The sequence below is a fragment of the Helianthus annuus genome, chromosome 10, assembly GCF_002127325.2.
Source record: "Helianthus annuus cultivar XRQ/B chromosome 10, HanXRQr2.0-SUNRISE, whole genome shotgun sequence".
NCBI lineage: Eukaryota > Viridiplantae > Streptophyta > Magnoliopsida > Asterales > Asteraceae > Helianthus > Helianthus annuus.
The window spans coordinates 170,973,508-171,000,215 of record NC_035442.2 but is presented as its reverse complement, the minus strand read 5'-3'; the positions used below and the strand labels follow the sequence as shown (position 1 = coordinate 171,000,215).

General features: G+C 35.0%; 2 protein-coding genes across 2 annotated transcripts; both read left to right on the top strand.

Annotated features, from left to right (window-relative positions):
* The first annotated feature begins 9,903 nt into the window (after positions 1-9,903).
* Positions 9,904-11,280, top strand: LOC110895471 (F-box protein PP2-B15-like). The gene is made up of 3 exons (XM_022142792.2): positions 9,904-10,243; positions 10,356-10,474; positions 10,721-11,280. Exons 1-3 carry the CDS (start codon positions 9,995-9,997, stop codon positions 11,184-11,186), a joined length of 834 nt encoding a protein of 277 aa, XP_021998484.1. The 5' UTR covers positions 9,904-9,994; the 3' UTR covers positions 11,187-11,280.
* Positions 11,281-23,677: 12,397 nt separating this feature from the next.
* On the top strand, positions 23,678-25,110 carry LOC110895470 (F-box protein PP2-B15). The gene is made up of 3 exons (XM_022142791.2): positions 23,678-24,074; positions 24,200-24,318; positions 24,568-25,110. The coding sequence occupies exons 1-3, from the start codon at positions 23,826-23,828 to the stop codon at positions 25,031-25,033; spliced, it is 834 nt and encodes a 277-aa protein (XP_021998483.1). The 5' UTR covers positions 23,678-23,825; the 3' UTR covers positions 25,034-25,110.
* The last annotated feature ends 1,598 nt before the right edge of the window (positions 25,111-26,708 follow it).

The following is a 26,708-nucleotide window of genomic DNA, read 5'->3' as shown; positions in this document are numbered from 1 at the left end:
TGATACACTTTTTGCATGCTCGCAGGTTGTTAGGCTATATGGATTTGGAACTTGCTGTCTGAAGTAGCTGGAGTGGTCATGGGTCGTGTTGATTGGATTCACTTATTGGAATATTGGTTTTCATACAATTGTTTTGAGAATATTTAACGTATGGTTTTGATAACGCTTCCGCTGAACACTTTGGTTTTCGTATAAACTCATATTGGAATTTTATCATTTAATAGAGAGTTTTATTTTGAAACTTGTGAGTTCAATGTAATTAGTGGCTCATTGACAGTTCGTCACACGCCTAACAGGGACACTCCCTAGGTAGTAGTTTGGGGGTGTGACAGTTTGGTATCAGAGCCACTGGTTATAGTGAACTTGGTTTTAAAACGTTTTCATAAAACCAGACTATAACCGAACAGTTCTGAAATCGACCATGACACTCAGCTTCAGATTGCAAGGTTTGTTTTTCATTTACCTTATGCATTACATGCCTAGCGTACACCTACTTATGACGTTGCATATGGCTACACACTCAGCACTATAGTATGATTAATTACATGTAATTATTTGTCTACCTTATGATGCAGTGTTAGTATGGCATAACCTCTAGACTTTTGTGATCTTTACTATTTTGACAACGTTCGTTTTGCTACTCGAATCTAAGGAACCTTTTGACACAAGCTAAGAGGAACTGAGATAAACATGCAAATTACATTATCATTATGGGTGCACACATAATAATAATGTGGGGTGCATGTGAGTCCCAGTGAGGCTTAGCAAGTGTGAAAGGGATTCTGACCCATTAATCGACATAACTGGGGATTCAACAATCTGTTGGAGTTATGGCGATGATTGACTTCTATTCAATCTTGATCCTTATTCTTTCCACCATTCTTGTGGATGCATGTGAATCTTTGTGTAACCTGTGATATTTTTTTTTATTTGCTTATAACTTCCGTAGCGCTAGTAGAAGTTCTCATAAACCACTCAACGACTAACTGGAACAGTTAAACCCATGCGGTAGTTGATAGGCGCAACTATTAGACCGAAGATGTTCTCGAACACAATGAGCTATCATCACGGGAATCCCCCATTATTTTTCTTTTTACTCATGTAAGAAATTTGGTGAAACTAAGATTCTCATCAGAACCTGTTATCTCGATCTAAACCCTACAAGACTCTTAGTGTAAGCTCTTCGACATCAGCATATCAACGAAGTATGAAGAATCCCTCGTACACTAATACTTTACCCCTTGCACTTAACTATAAAATTCCCTTTGGCCCCATTATACTGCCTTGTGACTTATCGTTAGTCTAACCTGGTTTTCATCCTAACATATCTAACTCTGCAAACGGATTTCCATAAGAACAGCTCCATCATTTCAATATTGATCTCCGAAAATGGTGATGTATTGTTATCATCACTATACCATTTTGAACGCCTTTACACGCCTTTGTAATGAAACCTCTTGGCGACATATGTGATGTCCCCAGTACACCTGTCTTAGTTCAAACCTTCAAACTTGGTTGCATACATGTTCAACTAATTGCGTACTCAATTACTTACATGGATCTTAGTGAATCTATCCTTATTCGCATACGAGCAGCTCGACGACTGTAGAGAACGCTCTGATTTAACCGAGATGCTACAGACTTAGCCAACTATCACCTTCATAGATAATTCTTCTTGCGCCAACACCCTCAAAGTAATGCTTCCATCGACTGGTACATCACTTTATTTCTATTTATACTTCTTGTTTGCGACCAGCTACATCCTCATCATCGGATTTGCTACTTTACTCATGATTCTAAAACAATTAGATGGAACAGATTGATGATAACCGCGTTTTGGTGTATTCTTCGCGTCTTATCTTGTTGTGCTAAAATGAATACCATAGTTCTTGCATAACCCTGTTATACGCTAATCCTCGCTTGGCTAAATCACTCTCTACGAACGTCACTCGAGGAATGAGTCATACTTAAGATCATCAAGTGCAAGAACATAAAAATAAAATTATTACTTACGTAAGGTATGCCAAGGTCAAAATTCCCTCTTGTGTGAAAGCACCATACTCATGTATAGCTTCATCGACCTCTTTGTTCCATGCTTATCTCTCTTTGACCGAAGGCTGGTCATCTACTACAACCAACTGCGACCAAAATATCACGATCAATATCAACTGAAAATCTCTTTTCCCTCTGAACGAACGAGTCAAGATGATACCAGTCTGAAATAGGGATTAATGCCTAACTTGAGTTTTCATTCAATCGATTGATTAAATTGCTTGAATCACCTGTTCCAAGAAATTATATTTTCTTTCTCGAATTCTTACATACGATGGCATCACCTTTGATCTTCGATAGGGGTGACTGCACCAGTTCTGATCGCCGGTAGCGATACCATACATAAACATATATCTCTTACACTCACTTTATCACATTCACATATTTTGCTTCGAGAAAATCTTGGTGGTGCACCCGACACACGTGATTTGAGGGTTGAGCATTTTAGCCTGTAACAAACTACCTTAACACATTTCCAGTTCGGTTTATCTCGTCGACCCTTCGTTTATGATGTACGACATTCGCCTCAATTCTGGTAAGCTCTAGATATACATTAGATACACTTGCTTCGTGAAGTGTTGGTTACTTGATATACAACATCCATGATAACTAAACACTGCCTTTTTGCAAGTCCCCAAATTCGAAGGCGTATAGCTCACCCAAGTTATATTTAGTGCAACAACCCCCCCGGTCACACATGTTAAATGCATCAGGCAATGCCATACAGATGTATGACACACTCGTATTTCAACTTTTGTGAGCATCTCTTGAGCTTAGCATAACTTGTCACAACATTCTTCATTATCAAGCTCCTATTAACTCAACTTGTGTTTCTACTTAAGAGCAAGACATTTTTAGTTTAACACAATTAACACAAACTCTATTACCTCAAACACTCATTCATGCATAACACTCACATAACGGTAATTCGGGGAATTACGGAATTACACATGGGTTGTACTCGAACGTTGATGAACAATTAGAACACTATTCCTGAACAAATAAAGAAATATAACTTATGTGAATTTATATGTTATCTGACTTTATATGCTATGTGACTTATATATTATTTAGTGAACTTTCGTGAAACCGTATTTAACTACGTGTTTAGTGAATTATCGACAAACTCATAATTGGAGTCTAGAGTATAATATAGCCTAAATTTCGAGGACGAAATTTCTGTAACATGGGGAGGATGTGACAATCCGGGGAAAATCTGCATCAATCTTGATTTATCACTTCACTGCACTATGCGTACTCGTCAAATTCCGGGACGAAATTTCTTTCAAGTTGGGGATGATGTGACAACCCGGACTTCCAAGGTCAATGTCTCTCAGTCACGTGTTCCTGCATCTTGTTAATTCTCTTTCATAACTCCCCCCCCCCCTTCGATAATAAAACTTGTAAACACTTACGACTGTAATGTAATTGCTTAACGGAAACTGTAATGTAATTGCTTAACGTTTAACGTGATTGTATATGTCCACTTGTGTTTAATTGTTAACTACAAGAAATCGTCAAAACGTTTTATGTGTCGAATAGTTAATCTAGGGAACAAATATAACTTGGGCCGTTTGTTTAGCACACAACTAATTAGGCTTGAGGCTGCCCACCCTTTTTGGCCCACACACACACACCTTCTTTGCATTCTCGGCCCATGCTACCCGAAGCCCAACCTGAACCGCCTACCTCTTATTTGAAGCACGTTTGTGCATGTATGTATTCATTATTTCAAAAAGAATTCAAGGCAGCAAACCCTAAGCACATTCTCTTAGACAATCCTTGTTAACCCTAGCCTCATGCAAATAGCGACTGTTGCCCTTCCCCCATCGTCCCTTCACAGCAGCAGCCATCAATGGAACATCTGGTCGCACCCTATTCACGGCCGTAACATGGCATGACCTGCCGAAGGAATAAAGGTGACGCCGGAAGCACTTGAAGCCATCCTCCTCCCGACTCGGCTCTCTCTCTTTCTCACGGACACTTGGTTAGTATAATCGGCACCGAATTAACTCCCGCTTTATGCGTATCCTGGCTTCGTGATTTGATATTGTGTGGTGTTGATATATATGGATGATAATATTAACGAATTATTGATCGGTAAATCGGGTTGCGTATCATGCTAATGATTTGTATTATTATGTATGATGGTAGGGATATAGATGCATGATAGTGTAATCATGAAATTCATTGTGTAATACATGATGGTTGTATTAAAAGCTGTGCATGACATGATCGATTAATTAATGCCATAGGTTGTGGTTTAAGTCTTGGTGGGATATTATGTGTATTTTTGTGATAATGGATAATACTAGTAATCGGTTTGATCAGATAAGTTAGAATAGTTGAAGTATTAATTATGACATATAATTGAAACATGATTCTTTGGCCGAATAGAAGTGGGTTCGATGGATGATATGTCAATTGAATTGATTTGAAATATGAATCTGGGATCAAAGGGTAGAGGTTGTAATTATGGTTGTGATTCAGTAAGGGTTAACAAGATGTGGGTTGGGCCGCACAAAATGGTTGAACGCACACATGTGGGCTAGTTTATTAAATCTGGGCCACACACCAATGAACTTAACTTGGGCTGCTTCACACGTAAAGCAAATAAATTAGAAGGTGGGCCGCCACACATATGATGCGGATGGGCTGCGGGAATTAAATAACTGGGCGTGGGTCTCGCATGTTGGGTTTACGGGCTACGAGTAGTACATGAACTTGCACATTCTTGTATGTTTGAAGTGTGGTGTTACTTGAATGTTGGATATGTGTTAGGCAAGGTATAACTCTATATGTGTAGTACTTAGTATGCGAATATACTTTAAATGATGGAATTCGTGTATGTTTGAAGTGTCATATTATGTCTATTGATGAAGGTATACTACGTGAGTAAATGTGTACAACGTATAAGTAAACTTGAAACTGATTATTATTGGTACTCGTGCTAGGACGTTTGATCCACTGATAAACGGGTAGTTAGTCTTACCGAGCAAACCTAAGGTGAGTTCATTTCTCTTGAGCATGCGTCCCGGTGGTTGGGACAGTCAGTGGGTATTCCTGGGAGGGACAAGTCTTTTGGGTAAAAACGGGAATGTTGGATAATATACTCTTCCTATCACCTTTAAAGTCCCTCCGTGTTGTTTGGTTACCAGGAAGGTAACATGGTATTAGTTAGTAGCGCTACTTAGGTTTGGCAACCTCACCCCGTATCTGGGAGGACGGGTGTTGAACTAATGACCTGGTCATGACCAATGCTTTGATAGGAGCATTGGAGAAAGGGCAAAATAATCAGAAGCCGTCTTGTATTGGGATATTATCAACATTGTTTTCAACATTACTTTCGGAATTAACTTCAATGGATTAATTAAACACTTGGTAACCAACGTTTTTGTAAAACTATGAACTCACCAGCGTTGTCTGATACACTTGTTGCATGCTCGCAGGTTGTTAGGCTATATGGATTTGGAACTTGCTGTCTGAAGTAGCTGGAGTGGTCATGGGTCGTGTTGATTGGATTCACTTATTGGAATATTGGTTTTCATACAATTGTTTTGAGAATATTTAACGTATGGTTTTGATAACGCTTCCGCTGAACACTTTGGTTTTCGTATAAACTCATATTGGAATTTTATCATTTAATAGAGAGTTTTATTTTGAAACTTGTGAGTTCAATGTAATTAGTGGCTCATTGACAGTTCGTCACACGCCTAACAGGGACACTCCCTAGGTGGTAGTTTGGGGGTGTGACACACCATCTCCGACGAAACAACACCCACTCCCCTTCATCTCTACCCCCTCCTCTCCGATAAACACCCACCCACACCTACCGACTCTCTCTCTCTGGTTAGCTTCGATTCAGGTCCGGTTTATTACAAATTTGATTTTGGTTTACTTGGTTTCGGGTCTAGTGAGGCTTGGTTCGAATCCAGGTCCTAGTCGGGTCAGTTTGGTCACGTAGTCGTCTCGGTTCTGGTAAGAGTTGGAACATTATTCGTTTAAAACTTCAGTTTATTTCAAAAATCAGAATCTGATTTGGGTTTGTTTGTTTAAGTTTCATTTTAGTTTCGTATAAATCGTATAGATATTTAATGCTTCATTGATTGTTGCATTTTGAATATTATATCGACAACTTGTGTTGTCGGGGTCGTCCAAAACCAGAGGAAACTCTGCCCGTTTTTTGATTTTTTAGAATTTTTTTGATTTTTTATAATTTTTTTTTTATTTTTTTAGATTTTTTTAGAATTTTTATGATTTTTTAGAATTTTTATGATTTTTTTAGGATTTTTATGATTTTTTTATAACTACAGGGACTATTTGTGTAATAAATAAAACTTCAAACTAGTAACTTATAACTACAGGGACTGTTTGTGGAATAAATAAAACTTAAAAACTAACTTCAGTTAAAAAAATTAACAGAAGTTCATTGAGTACCAACATGTAGATAGGTAGGATTATTATATACCAATTCTGTAGGTTGGATTATTATTTACCAACCGGTTAAAGGTTGTTTTATTAAATACCAATTTTCCTAATAAATAATGGTGATATAAACGATGCATAACAATAATAATATATAATAAAGAGTTCAAATGAAAAGAACTTTTTTGTAAGAAGAAAAAAAAAATAAATGAAATTTAAACCAATAAGAATGCTTCGTTATTATAATATCGGTAAACCTATATAGGTCACTAATTTGTAGTCTTCATCTTTAATAGCCAAGCACATTAAAATTTGTAACTACAACAACGTAAAGAACTAGAGAAAAAATATATTTTTAAAATAAAGAAAATCAAAATATGGGTCCATAAAGACCCTTTTGGGGCGTTATGTGACAAGTGACGAAATACGTAAGAGATGAGTTTTATGGGGCTTTATATAACAAGAGGGTGTAGTGGTAAGTGGAGAGTTCAAATGAGAAGAATTTTTTTTGTAAGAAGAAGAAAGAAAAAAGTTTCAACCAATAAGAATGCTTAAATTTACTTCATTTAATTTTAATATAAGGGTATATTGGTAAAACTTTATATAGATCATTAAATTGTAATATTCCCCTTTAATAACTAACTAACTAACTTAAATTTGTAACTCCTTTTCAAAATATATAGTTTTTCAAATTAAAAAACAACTTAATTTAAAGTGTAAAATAAATTAAAAGGTGGTGTGTAAGATAAATTACGAGTTATGTAGGATATATTTCGAGGTGTGTAGGATAAATTTCGACGTGTGTAGGATAAAATTCTATAATGTGTAAGGTATATGTAGGAAAATTTTAATATGTGTAGGTTTTGTAGATTATATGTAGGATAATTAATGATTAGTTGACTAATTAATTAAAATGAGAAAAACTAATGAGATAAGTTATAAATGAATTAGTATTTTACCAATATGTCCTTTCTTCTTTTTCTTCTTTCAATAATTTTCTTCTCAAATGAACATCCCCTTGTATCCCCGTAGTGGTAAAGGGTTATATAACCCTTCAATTATACATACATATGTATGTGTATATATATGTGTGTGAGTGAGAGAAACAATGTGCAGATCCTTCACGCCGCTATATGTATCGTGCTGGCTTCAAAAAACACCCCTATAGCGCCCCCTGTTTCGGTATTGGACGACGCTATAAAGCGCCCCACTACGTTAGGTCTTAACCTTTTTTTCAAATCAAAGTAGAGCCGGATAATATTTAAAACATCACAGTCTCGATCAAATGCCAATATTCCACATATTATCAACTACTACATTTATATGATGATTACGTCATCATTCAATAGTTTCTAGCCTCAATTGGCTAAAAAGGGCGGCAGGCTCTTTTTTGTTTTTTTTCCCAGGCAGCTGCCTGATACTTCCCTATTGGCCCAACAAAATTACGATTTTGTCCTGCTTTAAATTTACGTTTTTGCCATCAGTTTAAATTTATGTTTTCGCCCCCGCTTAAAAATAAATTTACGCTTTTATTCGCAGCTAAATATTTCGATTTTGCCCCCGGTTAAAAATTACGATTTTGACCCGTTTCAATTTACAGTTTTGCCATTAGTTTTTCCCCTTAAAATTACGATTTTGCCATCAGGTCAAAGTTATGTTTTTGCCCACGCTAAAAAATAAATTTAAGCTTTTCCTCCCGGCTAAAAATTCTAATTTTGCCCTCGGCTCAAATTTACCATTTTGCCCTGTATAAATTTATACTTTCGCCGTTAGTTTTTTTTTTTCTCACAGCTAGGTTACGATTTTGCCCTCAACTTAAATTTACATTTTGCCTTCCTGGTGATGTTACAAGTTTGCCCCGAGTGCAAAATCACACTCGTGCCGGCAACTTCCTGGCACTCGCCCGTTGGTCCATTTAGTTTACGATTTATCCCTGAATTAAAAATATGATTTCACCCTCAGTTAAAAATTACGTTTTTCCCATCATTTTAGTTTTTTTTACCAAAACTATAAAGGTTTTTTTGTTTTAATTGGTTTACTCGATTTTATTTTTTTTCGTGTTAAGGAGTTGCCTAACACTGGCTCATTAGTTCTGAAAAATTACAGTTTTGCCCTGAGCTCAAAATTACGGTCTTATCATTGTTTTTGTTTTTTTTTTCCTTAGCAAAATTATAATGGTGTTTTTTTAATTGGTTGAAAATTATTCGGCTATCGCCCCGCAACGCGGGCGGGGCATCTACTAGTTATACGTACAAAATACGCTAAGTTTTTGTTTTAAATTTAACCAACTTGACAAATCCCACTGTGCCGATGTGTATACTTTATAGCCATTGATAATATATAAAAAAGTGGTCAACTTTGACACATTACCGGTCGCATACTTACATAGAGCATGTAACGTGCGCACACTTAATTATAACAATGGATTAGCATGCCACCAAAAAGATATATAACCGCTATATAGGATTAGGATCATGAGTGAACAACTATTTGAGAGTGAACTAAGTGAACTAATCTTGGCCCTTGATCATTTTTTAGATTAAAAGGGTAAGATTGACATTATCCAAGTACTTTTAATTAAAATCCCTTAATTTTCTCCTCAATTAACTCTCCCTCTCTCTCATTTTTAATTATTTCTCTATTATTTTTATTATAAGAGATTGAAGGGATAATGTTTTTTTTTTTAAATAAATTGTTATATTCCTTTAAAAATTAAATATTAAACCTAATTAAATTATGATTTTTAACGTATGTGTATACAGGTCAGTATATATAAGACTTATACACTTGTGTATAATTACATCTTGTTTTCACGAGTTAGTATAAACCAGATTTATACACTTGTGTATTATTCAAGTACATATGTGTATACGGGTCGGTATATACCAGACGTATCCACCTGTGTATTATTCAACTACATAGTGTGTACATGTCGACATATATCAGACTTATACACTTGTGTATTACTACATATTGTTTCCACTATACATCTTTTCATCAAACATTGATCTAATACATATATGTATAGAGAATGTAATTAAATATTTTTAATTGTGTTCTAACTGGAACAATATTTGTAATGTTTGTATTATTGTAGAATTATGAAATATTAAGTAAGGTAATATGTGAGAGAGGAAAAAATATAGAGAATGTAATTAAATTTTCTTTTAATTGAAAAGAGAAATCAGGAGAGAGAAAAAATTAATTAATTAAATGAAGATAGAAATATACAATTATACCCTTTTGTCTATTAAAATACTTGTAAGTTACAAAAGATAATTACAATCTTGTCATTAAAGAAAAAATCTAGATCTACAAAATCAATGGTCATGATAAGTTCATTTTGTTCACAAATAAGTCATTGTTCACTCATGAACCCTACCCTATATATATATATATATATATCTTTCTTCATATCTCCACCTAATGTCATCATCTCGTGTATAATATTATACTTACATACACAACAAAACTAAAGTCATATATTCATTATTTCATTCAACTTTGGTTTTCAGGCATGGAGGGTTTGCCCGAGGATTGCATAATTGACATACTGTCTCGTGGCTCTCCGCGTGATGCATGTCGGTCCGCGGTAGTGTCTTCGGTGTTTAGGATGGCTGTCGAGTCGGACATGTTGTGGGATAGGTTCTTGCCACCTGATCACCAAGAAATCATATCGGAAAGTGCGTCTCCGGTGACGTTTAAATCCAAGAAGGAGCTTTTCTTTAAGCTTTCTAGTCCACTTCTTATTGATCGAGGCCTCAAGGTATTTACAGAGATATACATAGGTGTTTATCCATAAATAAATTGTGTCTCAACATTCAGTTTTTTATTTTATTTATTATTTATTTTGATGGTTTATAATTTTTGGTTCATAGGCATTCTCAATAGACAGAGCAACGGGTAAAAAGTGTTACATGTTAAGTGCAAGAGAGCTTTACATCGCTTGGTCAGCCAATCCTCTCTTTTGGTGTTGGAAACCTATTATCCAATCGAGGTTAGTGTATAAAATCGATATGTATAGAGCCATATTCAATACATAGTTAATTATATATAAACAATTAAACATCCATATATGTAGTATATAATGGGAGAGAGAAAAAGAATATATTACGTGGTTATATAATTGTGTCAAGTATATTAAAGTTAAAGCAAAGTATACATGTTTTTACTATTTTTATAGTTATATCTAAACAACACTTTGCTTTGTTTGTACACTAATTGAAACCAACCTTTATGACAGATTTGCAGAAACTGTAGAGCTTAGAATGACGAGTTGGCTAGAAGTAGAAGGAAAGATCAACACCCGAATTTTGTCACCAAATACGATGTATAAAGCATATCTCATTGTTCAAGTGGCTCATCATCGTGCCTATGGTTTAGATGTTGTCCCATGTGAGGTTTCAGTTGAGGTTGGTGATTTGTGTTCGCGAGGGATGGTAACATTGTCTCACAATGCATGTACGAAACAATCGTTAGAGCATGTTTGTGATGAAAACAAGGTTAAAGATGGGTTGAGATCAAAATGTGTAGACAGGGTTTCTAGGATTGGTTGTGAGAGAAAGGATGGATGGCTGGAGATAGAATTGGGTGAGTTTTACAACCAAGGAATGTGTGAGGAGGAGGTTAAAATGAGCTTAAGAGAAGTAAATGGTGTTCATTTGAAAGGAGGGATTGTTGTTGAAGCAATTGAAATCAGGCCAATCTAGTCATTGATTATGATTAAAAAAAATTCCTCTGTTTTCTTTGGTTTGGAAACCTAATGTCAAATATGAATAAATGAACATAGTAATTGAGATATCATTACTCATTAGTGTCATAATAGTAATAATTAATTTTGTTAATAAATACAAGTATATTTGGGTAGAAGCTAGCATCCTGTAATTTATTATTATTATTATTATTATTATTATTATTATTATTATTATTATTTGAAATTGGGCAAAGAAAAAACAAGGAATTATGACAAATTTTGTTATGAGGCAAAAATGGATGAGTGGGTATAGTTAAAAGCTGAGTTAGCGTAAAAGAAAACAAGACTATTTGTAATGGTTAATTCGTTTTTATTTTGAGAAAATTACCAAAATAGCCAAGAAAAAGTTTGACTTACCAAAATAGCCACCTCATGAGTTTTTGGAGAGGGGCAACACGGATTCAAATGCGCGAGATGCCTCTTTCAAGACTCCTCATGCATCTTTAAATATGGAAGTGACACGTGTCTCAATGATTAGGTAGACTCCTCCAATGCCTCAGGGCAGACTCCTCCAATGCCTCAGCAGACTCTTCCAATGCCTTCATCCAATGCCTCAGCAGACTCCTCCAATGCCTTCATCCAATGCCTCAGTAGACTCATCCAATGCCTCAACAGACTCCTCCAATACTTTAAGAAAATACTTTAAAATATTTAAAAAAAATACTAAATATATTTTTTTAAATTAAAAAAAATACTTTTTTAAATTTATATACATAAAGATATCTTGGCTAATTTTAAGAAAATACATAAAAAAATTTAAAAAAATACTTTAATAAAGTATTTAAATTAATTTTTTAATTATTTTTTAAAATTAAAAAAATATTTTAAATTTATATACGTAAAGATATCTTTAAAATACTTAAAAAAATACTCTACGTATAAAAATTTAAAATATACTTTACGTATATAAATTTAAAAAATATTTTTTTTAAATTAAAAAAATATATATTTAAAAAATATTTTTAGTATTTTTTTAAAATATTTTAAAGTATTTTCTTAAAATATTTGGAAGAGTCTGTCTGAGGCATTGGAAGAGTCTGCTGAGGCATTGGATGAGTCTACTGAGACATTGGATGAAGGCATTGGAAGAGTCTGCTGAGGCATTGGAGGAGTCTGCCTTGAGGCATTGGAGGACAGTGGCGGATCCAGAATTTTTTTCCAGTGGGTTCATTGTTTGTAGATGCTCCAATTTTATAGGACTAGACGTAAAAAAAATTCAAGGTGTTTTTGACGGTTCGGGTCGGGTAAGGTTGAAATAAAAAAAAAACAGTCATTAGAAATTAAAAAAACGTAACATAAATACGATGTTCTTTATAAATATACGTTGAAATAAAATAAATTATAAGCTTCATGACAAGCTTGAATGTACATAGTGCCAAAAGAGTAGGGCCTCTCCAAAATATTCATAATCGATGATTCGTAGGATTTTTGATCTGGAAACACAAAGAACAGAATTAAATTAAAGTTCCAAATACTATACCTATAAACTTGTGATTTCAATTCCTCTGCAAATTCTGTGATACAATGTCCAGCTTTATCCGAACAAACATACACGATAATATTCTAGTATAGTAAATGTGTTATATCAAACGGAACGCCATGTACATTTCCAGTCTGAAGATCCACTTCCCTAACCGATGGAGTCAGAAAAAGAACAAGTTATTGAAGGAATCACACATGAAGCGAAAGCTAATGAAATATAGTTAATACTAAACGTGAATAGCAAAGAGTGCAATGTAAGATGAAGAAAGAAAAAGACAAAATATTATATGTTTGTATTTGTAATAACCACCCCAAAGGCCCAAATGTGAGATAATTGTATTCAGTCACTCACTGCGTTTGCCTGGTTAAGTTGGGTTTTAGTCTTTTAGACTTAAAAAAAAAACTATGAACAAACGAAGATTCGAACCAATGACTTCAAGTTTGAAAAAGCTAACCCTTTACCACTATACCGCATCAATAGTTTTGTTATGGGTTCATCCCTCAAATTATTTATGGGTTCATCCGATTTTTTTTAATAGCCTTTCTACTAGTAATTTAAAACCGAGTGGGTTTGTGTGAACCCGTAGGTATGAACGTAGATCCGCCCATGTTGGAGGAGTCTGCCCTGAGGCATTAGAGTAGTCTACCTAATCATTGAGACACGTGTCACTTCCATATTTAAAGACGCATGAGGGGTCTTAAAAGAGGCATCCCGCGCATTTGAATTCGTGATGCCCCTCTCCAAAGACTCATGAGGTGCCTATTTTGGTAAATCAAACTTTTTCTTGGCTATTTTGGTAATTTTCTCTTTTATTTTCACGTTATAAAGTGAATGTCACATCATTATCAAATAGTTATGATGTTTTACTCACTTTTTCATCTTTGGTATGTAATTAAGTTTTTAGTACTTACTACCCAATTACCTATTATAATAATATATAACTGAACTAAAAAAAGGAATGAGAGGATTTGATTGGTTGGTTACATTCCCCCCCCCCCCTACCAGCGTTACCTGTTTAGGCCGTGGGGTATGGGGCGGGAGTTTGGGCGTGGGTTGGGGTAAAACGTCCAAGTCACCACCCCGGATGGGCAGGAGTTTTGGCGTGGCCCCTTGGGGCTTGGGTTTCAAGCCGGGCGGGGGAGCAAGGTGACATGGCGGTTTGTGAATGGCCTAAAGAAAAGAGCCGTTGGCCAACGGCTATATTTAAAAAAAAAATTCTTCCATGTTTTCACTATAAAAAACTCACATTTTACTTCCATTTTTACCACATTCAACCACATCTTCTATACATCTTCAACTCTCCTACAAAACGAAAAAATGTATCCTTACAACCGTCCTTTTAACCCGAGCAACCCGTATGGATTCCAAGAAAATAATCCTAGCCCACCACCCACTCGTCCAATAGCTCGTCCGTTTTTCATACACTCTCCTACGCCCGAATTAGCAAGTTATGCATCGTATATCGGGAATCGTTTATATACTAACTTCCCACAAACCGAAGATTCAATACCTACCCCGTTTTCACAATCGCCCATCGACCTTTCACCAACCTCTATCGACCTTTCACTAAACGAATCTGTTCCCGAAACTCAACCACCCAAAGAGGGTCCTTCCGCATCGAAACCCGTCAAAAAAAGAAGTCATAAGAAAAAAACCGAGGAGGATAAAGTAGTTGAAACCGCCAAACGAAAACAATAAAAATGGGTCTATGCTGAAGAAGTTGCATTGGCGAGGGCTTGGTGTGAACAATCTCAACATTTAACTTTAGGTATTCTTAACCTTAGTTTATATTAATGGAATGGTTATTTTTTATATGAGTTTGTAATATATTAATATTTTTTTTACTAAAATAGGAAATTCGCAACATCGAACCGCCTTGTGGGAATGGGTTAGTAGGAAATTCCATGAAGAAATGGGTAGGGAGACTTATCGTGAAAACGATAGCTTATCCTCAAAGTGGACCGAAATAAGCACCCAACTTACAAAATTTAGTGGGTGTTTAAATAAAGCAAAGCAAAATCCTAAAAGTGGTGAAACCAAAGCCGACATTTTGACAAATGCACTGGTCGCATACAAATCAAATATGAAGACCGACTTCCGTTTCATGCATTGTTGGGAGATTTGTAAATTACATCCAAAGTGGTCGACTATCCCCATTGGTAGCGAAACTAACTCGTCTTCCAAAAGGTCAAGGGCCTCATCCCAAGCCCAATCTGATGCACGAGATCAAGAGTTTGAGGACCTTTTGGATGATTCGCCAAGCCCAAACCGGCCTGAGCATGGAAGAAATGCCTCAAGAAGGCGTGCTAAAAAACAAACAGCGTCGCCTTCAGCTGGGAGTTCTGGCTCGCGTAGGGGAATATACAGCGACCAGTTGGATGACATTTCATGCAAGTTGGGTACATTCAACGTATTCCAACAACAAAGGGCCGAAATACGAAGGAGCAAAGAAGCTAGAGATGCCGCTAGAGATGCCCTGAAACAAAGACGGGATGATTTGAAAATTCTATCCCAGCAGATTGATCACCTACAGGGTGACGAGATAGAAATAGTCTTGGCGTTGAGAGAAGAGATAAAAAACAAATATAAAAGTTAGGAATTTTTTTTTTTTGTAATCTTCTTTTTTTGTAATTTTCTTTATTTAAAATTATTAAAAAAATTAAATTTGTGTTATTGGGTCTGCCCAGCGTTACCTGTTTAGGCCGTGGGGTATGGGGCGGGAGTTTGGGCGTGGGTTGGGGTAAAACGTCCAAGTCACCACCCCGGGTGGGCAGGAGTTTTGGCGTGGCCCCTTGGGGCTTGGGTTTCAAGCCGGGCGGGGAGCAAGGTGACATGGCGGTTTGTGAATGGCCTAAAGAAAAGAGCCGTTGGCCAACAGCTATATTTAAAAAAAAAAATTCTTCCATTTTTTCACTATAAAAAACTCACATTTTACTTCCATTTTTACCACATTCAACCACATCTTCTGTACATCTTCAATTCTCCTTCTACAAAACGAAAAAATGTATCCTTACAACCGTCCTTTTAACCCGAGCAACCCGTATGGATTCCAAGAAAATAATCCTAGCCCACCACCCACTCGTCCAATAGCTCGTCCGTTTTTCATACACTCTCCTACGCCCGAATTAGCAAGTTATGCATCGTATATCGGGAATCGTTTATATACTAACTTCCCACAAACCGAAGATTCAATACCTACCCCGTTTTCACAATCGCCCATCGACCTTTCACCAACCTCCATCGACCTTTCACTAAACGAATCCGTTCCCGAAACTCAACCACCCAAAGAGGGTCCTTCCGCATCGAAACCCATCAAAAAAAGAAGTCATAAGAAAAAAACCGAGGAGGATAAAGTAGTTGAAACCGCCAAACGAAAACAACAAAAATGGGTCTATGCTGAAGAAGTTGCATTGGCGAGGGCTTGGTGTGAACAATCTCAACATTTAACTTTAGGTATTCTTAACCTTAGTTTATATTAATGGAATGGTTATTTTTTATATGAGTTTGTAATATATTAATATTTTTTTATTAAAATAGGAAATTCGCAACATCGAACCGCCTTGTGGGAATGGGTTAGTAGGAAATTCCATGAAGAAACGGGTAGGGAGACTTATCGTGAAAACGATAGTTTATCCTCAAAGTGGACCGAAATAAGCACCCAACTTACAAAATTTAGTGGGTGTTTAAATAAAGCAAAGCAAAATCCTAAAAGTGGTGAAACCAAAGCCGACATTTTGACAAATGCACTGGTCGCATACAAATCAAAGATGAAGACCGACTTCCGTTTCATGCATTGTTGGGAGATTTGTAAATTCCATCCAAAGTGGTCGACTATCCCCATTGGTAGCGAAACTAACTCGTCTTCCAAAAGGTCAAGGGCCTCATCCCAAGTCCAACCGGCCTGAGCATGGAAGAAATGGCTCAAGAAGGCGTGCTAAAAAACAAACAGCGTCGCCTTCAGCTGGGAGTTCTGGCTCGCGTAGGGGAATATACATCGAACAGTTGGATGACATTTCATGCAAGTTGGATACATTCAACGTATTCCAACAACAAAGGGCCGAAATACGAAGGAGCAAAGAAGCTAGAGATGCCGCTAGAGATGCCCTGAAACAAAGACGGGATGATTTGAAAATTCTATCCCAGCCGATTGATCACCTACAGGGTGACGAGTTAGAAATAGTCTTGGCGTTGAGAGAAGAGATAAAAAACAAATATAAAAGTTAGGATTTTTTTTTTTTTTTTTTGTAATCTTCTTTTTTTGTAATTTTCTTTATTTAAAATTATTAAAAAAATTAAATTTGTGTTATTGGGTCTGCCCAGCGGGTCAGCCCAACCGATCAGCCCACAAGCTCACCAAACCCACGCCCCCCAAACCCCCTCCCACCATACCGTGTGTTCTTGTGGGTTTCTCATGTCTACCACCCCGTTCCACATCTCAACCAATACCCAACCCAAGCCCCAACCCCCGCCCCACCATACCCCATGGTCTTAACCCTTAATTCTTTCACAACTAGTAACATTTAAGGTGAGCCGATGTTAACGCAGATAACACCGGCCGTCCATACCACAATATATAATGCATTGTTTAAAAATACCTACAACTATTTAATTAATTATCTAAATCGTTATTCAATATTTAGTATCATAACTTTATGATTATTTAACTTTTATATGAAACTAAAAAGTTTAAATAGTAACTCTAATTACAACTAAGAGACATGATTGAAAAATGATTACTATCATACTATTTATTCATAGCACCTAACAAGAGAAAATCTTTCATAGGTGAAGAAACACTAAACCAAGATCGTTTGGATTATGTCCACAGGTTGGAGAAATTTCTGATTATCGTGAGCTCTAAGTAATCATTCAACCTACAAAACTGAAAACACCCTCTAATATGAGAATAAGTATCTCTTTAGTAAATAAAAGTGAGAATGAGAGCAGGAAGAATGGAATGATTACACGTGAGGAAGACGTGCCAGGGCCGTCCTCCGCACCGAGTAGCCTTATATGTATTATAATATGGAAGTAGCGGACCTAGATATAAAGTTGAGGGGTTGAACAGGGTAAAATAGAAAAAAAAATTGCACTAAAAATGTATTTCGTCAAAAAAGTTGAAGGGTAGCGTGAGTAGTACCCCTACCCCATGCTAGATCCGCCCTAGTCATGTTCCCTAATTATAAACAAGACTATGTTTTCCATCAGTTCATATTTCCTTGGTTTGGTTTCGATCAGTTCGTATTTCCTTGGTTTTGTAAATTGTAATTAGTTATGCCTAAATTCGTTCAAAAAAAACTTCTTCGGTTCAAAAAAAAGTAATGCCTAAATATTTGGCGATGTCACCATTTGTTGGTTTTCTTATGGTTTCTTTTTGAGGAGAAAAAATGTTGTTTGCATTGCTAATTAAGGGTGTTTTGGTGATTAACCTTCAAATCAGAAAGTAAATGCATGTGTTTTAAATTTTGATGTTGAATACTTAACAAAATGATTATTGGTGTTGGCGGGTTGATGTTGAATACTTAACAAAATGATTGGTTTGGCAGTTGAATTGAATAGAGGGCGACAAGATCTTATCTTAAACGTATACTCTCTTTTGATGTTGGAAACCCATCATCCGATCGAGGATGGTATAGAGCAGTGGCGAAGCTTGAGATTTTCGACTGGAAGGGGGGGGGGGTCACCGGACCTAAAAAATTCTATAAAACCGGGGGGTCGAAAACCTATATACCCAAAAATTTCTATACGAAAATTACATACTCTCAACTACTGAGTGAAAAGTTCGGGGGGTCGGCCGCCCCTTCTCGCCCTACTTAAGCTTCGCCAATGGCATCCAGGGCTGCAAACGAATCAAAAGTTTAACGAATAGTCCGCGAACGGGACGTTCATTTATTAAACTAAAGAACACGAACAAGAAATTCCGTTTGTTTAGTTAAATGAACGAATGTGAACAGAAGCTACATTCATTCATTTATGTTTGTGAACATTCGGTAATATGTTTGTTTATGTTCGATAGTTCATTAGTGTTTTTAGTTTTTATATTTTATTTAAATGCTTCAAAATTCCGACAATAAAATATTCAATAAGTAACAGTGTTATATTTTTTGTTCACGAACGTTGTGTTCGTTTGTTTCCGTTTGTGTTCATTCACATTAGTTTGTGTTTATGAACGTATGTTTGCGTTTGTTGCCTAAAATTAACAAACGAACACGAACACGAAAACGTTCATTTCCTTAACAACGAGCATGAACATAAAATCTCATTCGGTAAGTGTTCATGAATAGTTCGTGAACACGTATATCTATTTAACAAACGAACATGAACAATGTTCGTGCGGTTCGTTTACAGCTTTAAATGCATCTGTACATGGGCCCATTTAATATAAAATAAGTTTTAAATAGAATCATGTGTAGAATCTGTATTTACTTATACGTAGAGATGAGCACGGTACCCGTTCGGTACTGAAAAATGGGGAAAAGTGGTACCGGTATCGGTACCAAATACACCGGTTAGGTATCGATACTTACCGGTGTTTTACCCGTAAATACCGGTACCGGTACCCGGTACCAAATGCTCATCCCTACTTATTATACGGAGTGTTGGTCATCATATGATGGGAGAGGGAAGAAGAACGGATCATGTAGTTAATTAATTGTGTTATGTATTACAGTTAAAGTGCCAAATAAATGTTACTATGCGCTTTCACAAATTATCTATATATTGAAAAACCAATGCAATGAACACTACTTTAAATGTATTATAATATACTAAAATACTATATATAGTTTTTATAGTTTTATTATTTTAATATTATAATAATTATTATTTTCTTTACTTTTTAAGTTTGGTGGCAATCAGTACTTGTATCAAAAATACGGGTTTGTTATCGGTACATGGGTAAAAACCAGCACCAGCCTGGTACATAAAACGCCAAAAGTTGGTACCGATTGAGTTTGATAGTCTTTTAGTTCGAGAAATTTGGTATTGCTATCCAGTACCATTTGCTCATCCCTGATCACGGGTACCATACGAACAACAACGGTATCGTACAACTTTTTTTTAGTTTCAGGTGTAGGAATGAGCTCGGTGCCAACTGATACCCTGGTTACGGTATCAGTATATGAAGGTAAAAACCGGTCTCGAACCGGTACCAGGAACGCCAAATGTCAGTACCGAACTGGTACTTAGGATCTTTCGGTTCAGGAAATTCGGTACCGGTACCCATTACTATTTGTTCATCTCTGTACCGAACAACATCATTACCATACAACTTTTTAGTTGATTTTCTTTAGGTTATTTTTTAGTGTTTTTTTTTCTACATTTTTTTTTATTCTTGTCAGCGGTTCCATGTGCAACACGATCGTAGTGAGTTCAAACACATATAAGCACAGACTAAATAACAAAAAAAGTTCGCCGCAACGCGGCGATAGTTTTTATAACTAGTTATACTTAAGACTTGTCTTATGTATTGAACAGCTCTCTGCCACGTTTGTCCTTAACTGAAACCAACATTTATAACAAACTAGATAAAGTTAAATGACAATTTTATCCCGTTACGATTTGGTATGTAACAAACTTGACCCAAGGTCATTAACGACACAACCTAAAGCGAAACTTAAATTCCAGACGTTTTTCTTATAAGTGGTATGAACCTAATAATCCTCTTTCTTTAAAAATAAACTAATTTTTTTAACGTCGACATAGTTATAAATCTATACTATATAATAAAAGAAACCTGATTTTGGACACGTGTCATTCATTGAAGATGTCTACATTTGTAATTTCCTACCTTTTCAAATATAATAGATAATAATTGAATTAAAATTATAGAAATTTTGAGAAAATCAATATTTAATTTTTTTTAATAAGGTTCATAAAAATCGATAGAAAATAAATATTTAAAAAAATAACTAAATTAATTTAATTAAAAACTTAATAGAATCGAGAAAAATAATTAAAAGTTAAATTAAAAAAAATCTATTGTAAAGTTGATTAGTTGTTATTTTTAGAAAATTACAAAAATAGTTTAGTAAAACACATAGCAAAGTCGGAAACTATAAATATCTGAAACATAGCTAAACTTTAATTAAATTATAATTATAATCATAGCAAAATTTGAAGAAAAATCAAGAAAATTAGTATGAAAAATACTAAAAAATAACAAAAATATTTGTTTGAATAAATGTTTAAAAAAGAATTTAATAAGCATCATAGTCAACCAAAGTCAATATTAGTTTGTTGAGAGACAAACTTGACCACTTTTTGGCAATGGGTGTTTTTGTAGCTGCATTAGCTAAAGTATGTGAGGGGCATGGTTTGGTCATCAATCGTCATGTAGGACTATTATTGAATTGCTACATCACCTTATCCTCTTGCCTCATCCACCATGGTTGGCATGGATTAAACCATGACAACCATGGGCCTCCTTTCTTTTTTCAATATTTCCTTTTCTTTTTTCACAAAAATAAAATAAAATAAGAGAATAGTGGTTTGGGTCATGACCACACCCTTAGGGTAGTGGTTTTGAATGATGGAATAAAAGTGAGTGACGTGGCGCTAATGTGAAGGGTCATGAAGACCATAAGAGTTATGACCATACCCTATAGTCTTAGAACGAGTATGACATGAGCCCATGGGTGTTTGGGGGTATTCTTGCATTAGAGGAAAAATCCTTGAATGTAATATTCTGGTTTCGAAAATCTACAATATACTTTATCAACAAAGGGTTAGGATTGATAATACACTTTATATCTCTCATGTATAATTTATATTTATAGTATATAATAAAAGAAACCACTTTGCGGACACATGTCGCTTTATGAGGTGGTCTCAAATAAATTTTGTAGAACAGATTTTGATGATAAAAATAACGATAAGTGATAACCAAATATTAATTATTAAAATTAAAAGATTTTGATGATAATAATAAGGATAACTGATAACCATATATTAATTAATAAAATGAAAAACTATATATGAACATTTTTATTATTTATAAAGATAAAGATAGTTTTAATTGTTTATATAAAAGTTTATAATCTTTATCTTTATTTACTATCTAATAATCGACGGGTAATGAACCTGATGACGAACCGGACTCAATTAAGAATTATTTCCAAATTCCAATCAATCACCAGTAGTTCAAAAGGAGCAAAAAAAAAAATATTTATTGTTAATTTCTCTGCTACTACTATACCAACCTAATCAAATATGAAAGTAAAACTATAATATCGTACATGAAAATTAAAAAAAATTAACATTTTTTTCTTTTAACGTTTTCTTTTACTTTTTCCGCTTATTAATAACTATTTAAGTTAAAATTTCATCGATTTAACCATGCGTAATACTTAAGTTTCTAACCTATTAATAAATAAATAAAAAATAAAGTAAAATGTTAACTTGTGTATTACATAATTTCTAACCTAATAATAAATAAATAAATAAAAAATAAAGTAAAATGTTATAATACATCAAAGTTCATTTAAAAAAAACATATCTTGACGACCATATGTGTTTGCCAATTATATTATATTTAATCAACTCGTGTAATACACGTGTTTATTCACCCATGCAATACAAGTTTTTAAGGATGTAACTTTTTTTATAAAGTTATATTTATTCAACCCGTGTAATACACGGGGTTATAACCTAGTAAATAAATAAAATAAGATAGTAAGAAGTGAAAAGAGGAGTTATTATTTAATATTTATTTTTATCTTTATATTTATATTTATAGGGTTAGGTTAACGTACAAATGCCCTTATCGTACATTACGTACGCTACAATCTCAGCCGTCCGATCATCTTCTCGCATTGAATTCGTATGTTGTTTTTTTGTAACAATTTCGCATGTTGTTTTTTAACATGCGATTTCATCAAAATTACCACATGCGAAATTGTTACAAAAAAACAACATGCTATTTCATCAAAATTATCACATGCGAAATTGTTATAAAAAAACAACATGCTATTTCATCAAAATTATCACATGCGAAATTGGTACAAAAAAACAACATGCGAATTCATCAAAATTTATCACATGCGAAAATGTTATAAAAAAAACAACATGCGATTTTACTATGCGGGAAGATGATCTGACGGCTGAGATTATAGCGTACGTAATGTACGATAAGGCTATTTGTATAGTACTCTTTACCTATATTTATATATATAAAATAAAATAATGTAAAGAATTAAAAAAGTCAAAATAATATTTATTAAAACAAAAATAATGATAATTTCGGTCCTTGTAATTTTTGAACTTATCGTAAGATTCTAGCCTTTATATCCATTATCAACGTAGAGCCGGAAGATATTTACGTTTTGTAACATCATATATAGTCTCAATTTGATAAAGTGACTTGTCTCAACTGGCCAACTTGCCTTTCGATTATCCTTCACCAGCCCCTATGCACTGGTGGCTTTGATGGTGTGCGGGGAGGACCTCCGCATAAGGCCCGTGATTTCGAGAGGCACGCGATTTAAAAAAAAATCCGATATGTATATGTTATTTTTTTTAAATAGTAAACACATACCAATTCCAATATAGACCCATTTACAATCATTTTTATGGTTTAGAATTTAGCTCACTTGACACTTGGTTTATTGAGCCCAATACCAATGTGATCTTTTTTTAAATAATCATAAAACATTACGGAATGGCACATTATTTCAAGCTCGAACAGGGTACGTGAATTCTAAAAGACGCTTCTGCCCCTATGTATAAGAAAACGTCGATATCATGGAATTAAATTGGTTCATTTGTTCGGTCTACATCAACGGGCCCTAAAAGTATGTGGTTCTCAAACATCGTATATAGTCTCAGTTTGATAAAGAAATTGTTTTAACTAGGCCAACTTGCCCATCCCACTTGTGCCGTCGTGATTGCAGTTTTGTAGCCATCGATATCATCTTTGACACATTACCAAATTTATAACGTGCGCACACTTAATTATATTAATTATAACTATGGATCTCCAGCCCACCAAACATAACCGGATTAATATGTCTTCATATCTACACCTTATGTTGTCATCATGTGTACAATATACACAATAAAACTGAAGTTATATATTCATTGTTTTATTTACCTTTAGTTTTTTGGTGAGAACTCATGGAGGGTTTGCCGGCAGATTGCATAGCTGACATATTGTCCCGAGGGTCACCACGCGATGCTTGTAGGTCCGCGGTGGTGGCTTCGGTCTTTAGAGTGGCTGTAGAGTCGGACGTGTTGTGGGATAGGTTCTTACCACCTGATCACGAAGAAATCATATCGGAAAGCGTGTCTCCGGTGAAGTATAAATCTAAGAAGGAGCTTTTCTTTAAACTTTCTAGTCCACTTTTTATTGATCATGGCCTCAAGGTATTTAAATGCTATAACCATTTATCCAAGATTAATTGTTCTTAAGATTTATTTTTTAAATTTTTAAATTTTTTTTTTATTATTTGTTTTGGTGGTTTGTGATTTTTGGTTCATTTGTATCTTAGGCATTCTCTATAGACAAAGCAACGGGTAAAAAGTGTTACAAGCTAAGTGCAAGAAAGCTTTACATTGCTTGGTCAGCCAATCCTCTCTTTTGGTGTTGGAAACCCGTTATCGAATCAAGGTTGGTGTATAATGTATATAACATATTTGTATAGGGAGGTATTCGGTACAAAGTAAGTTCAAACAGAATACGATGAAAATTGTATAAGTACTTATACGTAGTGATGGCCAGATATAATGTGAAGGAGAAAAGAGAAAAAACGACAGATACATGTTTTTATGTGGTTTCAGAGTTCTGTACTTAAAATTGGTTATGTATTAAACATATCTCGGCCTTGTTTGTATTAACTTAAACCGGCCTTTATAACAGATTTGCTGAAGTTGTAGAGCTTAGAATGACAAGTTGGCTTGAAATAGAAGGAAAGATCGACACCCGCATTTTGTCACCAAACACAATGTATAGAGCATATCTGATTGTTAAAGTCGCTCATCATCGTGCCTATGGTTTAGATGTTGTACCATGTGAGGTTTTGGTTGAAGTTGGTGAATTTTGTTCGCGAGGGACGGTAACATTGTCTCACAATGCATGCGTGAAACGATCATTAGAGCGTGTTTGTGGTGAAAACAAGGTTGAAGAAGGTTCAAGATCAAGATTTGAAGACAATGTTGCTAGGGTTGGTTTGGAGAGAAAGGATGGATGGTTGGAGATAGAATTGGGTGAGTTTTACAACCAGGGAATGTGTGAAGAGGAGGTTAAAATGAGCTTAAGAGAAATTAATGGTGTTCACTTGAAAGGTGGGCTTGTTGTTGAATCACTTGAAATCAGGCCCATCTAGTAAGGATCATGATAAACAATTTTCATAGAAAAAAAAAAACAAAATATGAAGTTTTGTGTATTGGGTTTTCTGAACCATATATGCCCTTAGTGTTATATTAGTTTGGACACCTAATGTTAAATATAATTAAATGAACATGGTAATAGTGATATCATTAATGTTATAATAATAATAATAATCATTACTGTTGATAAATACAAGTTCATTTTCCCTTTTTTTCTAGGTTAGGTTAGAAGCTAGCATCGGACTACAAAATTTTAAATTAGGCAAAGAAAAAAATGTTGATAAATACAAGTTCATTTTCCTTTTTTTTTTTTTTCTGGGTTAGGTAAGAAGCTAGCATGTACTAAAAAATTTTAAATTAAGCAAAGAGGGGGGGGGGGGTATGAATAATAATGGGGGTAGCCATCTTGGACTTATTGTTAAAAGTATATGTGTACAAAAACCCGGCTTGACCCAAATCGGGTTGGCTAAAGAACTGATTTTAGGGTTGAAAACCTCAACCCATCCAATCCGATTTGGATTGGGTTTTAAAATGGGTTTTAATGTTTAAACCGGTTTTTACTAGTTTCTTTAGTTTGATTCAACCGGTTCGGGTTGGAACCAATTCTCCACACATAAATTTCAAAATCTGTATCAAACCACCGGCTCAGGTTAGACCCAAACTGGTTTAGGCCAAACCAGTTTATTACCGGGTTTGTTTTGTGGGTCACCAGGCCCAAATTAGTTTTTTTACACCTCTAGTTAAAAGGTAAAAAGCGGATCATATCAAACATGGGCCAAATTTTGGGTCTGGCTAAAAATTAGGTTTGAGGGAATAAAAATAGCAAATGTTACTAACTAGGTGATGCCCAGCCCGCGTTGCGGGGCGATGGTCGAATAATTCTCAATCAATTAAAAAAACAATATTATAGTTTTGCTAGAAAGAAAAAGTAAAAAGCGTGTTAGACAGCTCCTTGACACGATTTTTAGCTGGGGCAAAGTCATATTTTTATTTTTACTTGGGAGGAAAAATCAATTTTTTTTCCCGGGGTAGAATCCTAATTTTTAGCTAGGGGAAAACCATATTATATTTTGCACTGGGGGCAAAAACGTAATTTTGAATTGAGGATGATATCGTAATTTTTAACCGAAGGGAAAATCGTAAATTTTAGCTGGGGGAAAAAACCATAATTTTATTTTGAACTGCGGGCAAAGACGTAATTTTAAAGTCGGTATAAAATAATAAACTGGTGTAAAATCGTATTTTTGAGGGGGGGACAAAATTCTATTTTGAACTGGGGCGAAAACGTAATTTTGTCTGAGGGTAAAAGCGTAATTTTTGTTACCGAGGCCGAAATCGTATTTTCGGTTTAGCTGGGTTTAAAGTCATTTTTTTTGAACTAGGGGAAATCATAATTTTGAACCGAGGGTAAAATCGTAATTTTGAGGTAGAGGAAAACCATAATTTTATTTTTAGCTAGGGGCGAAAAAGTAATTTTAAAATGAGGTTGAAATCGTAATTTTGAGCTGGGGGCAAAAGCATAATTTTATTATGAACTGGGGGCGAAGACGTAATTTTAAACTGGGAGCAAAACCATAATTTTAAAGCGGGTATAAAATAATAAGCTGTGGGTAAAATTGTAATTTTTGAACCAAGGGCAAAATCGTAAATTTGACCTGCTGGCAAAAGGGT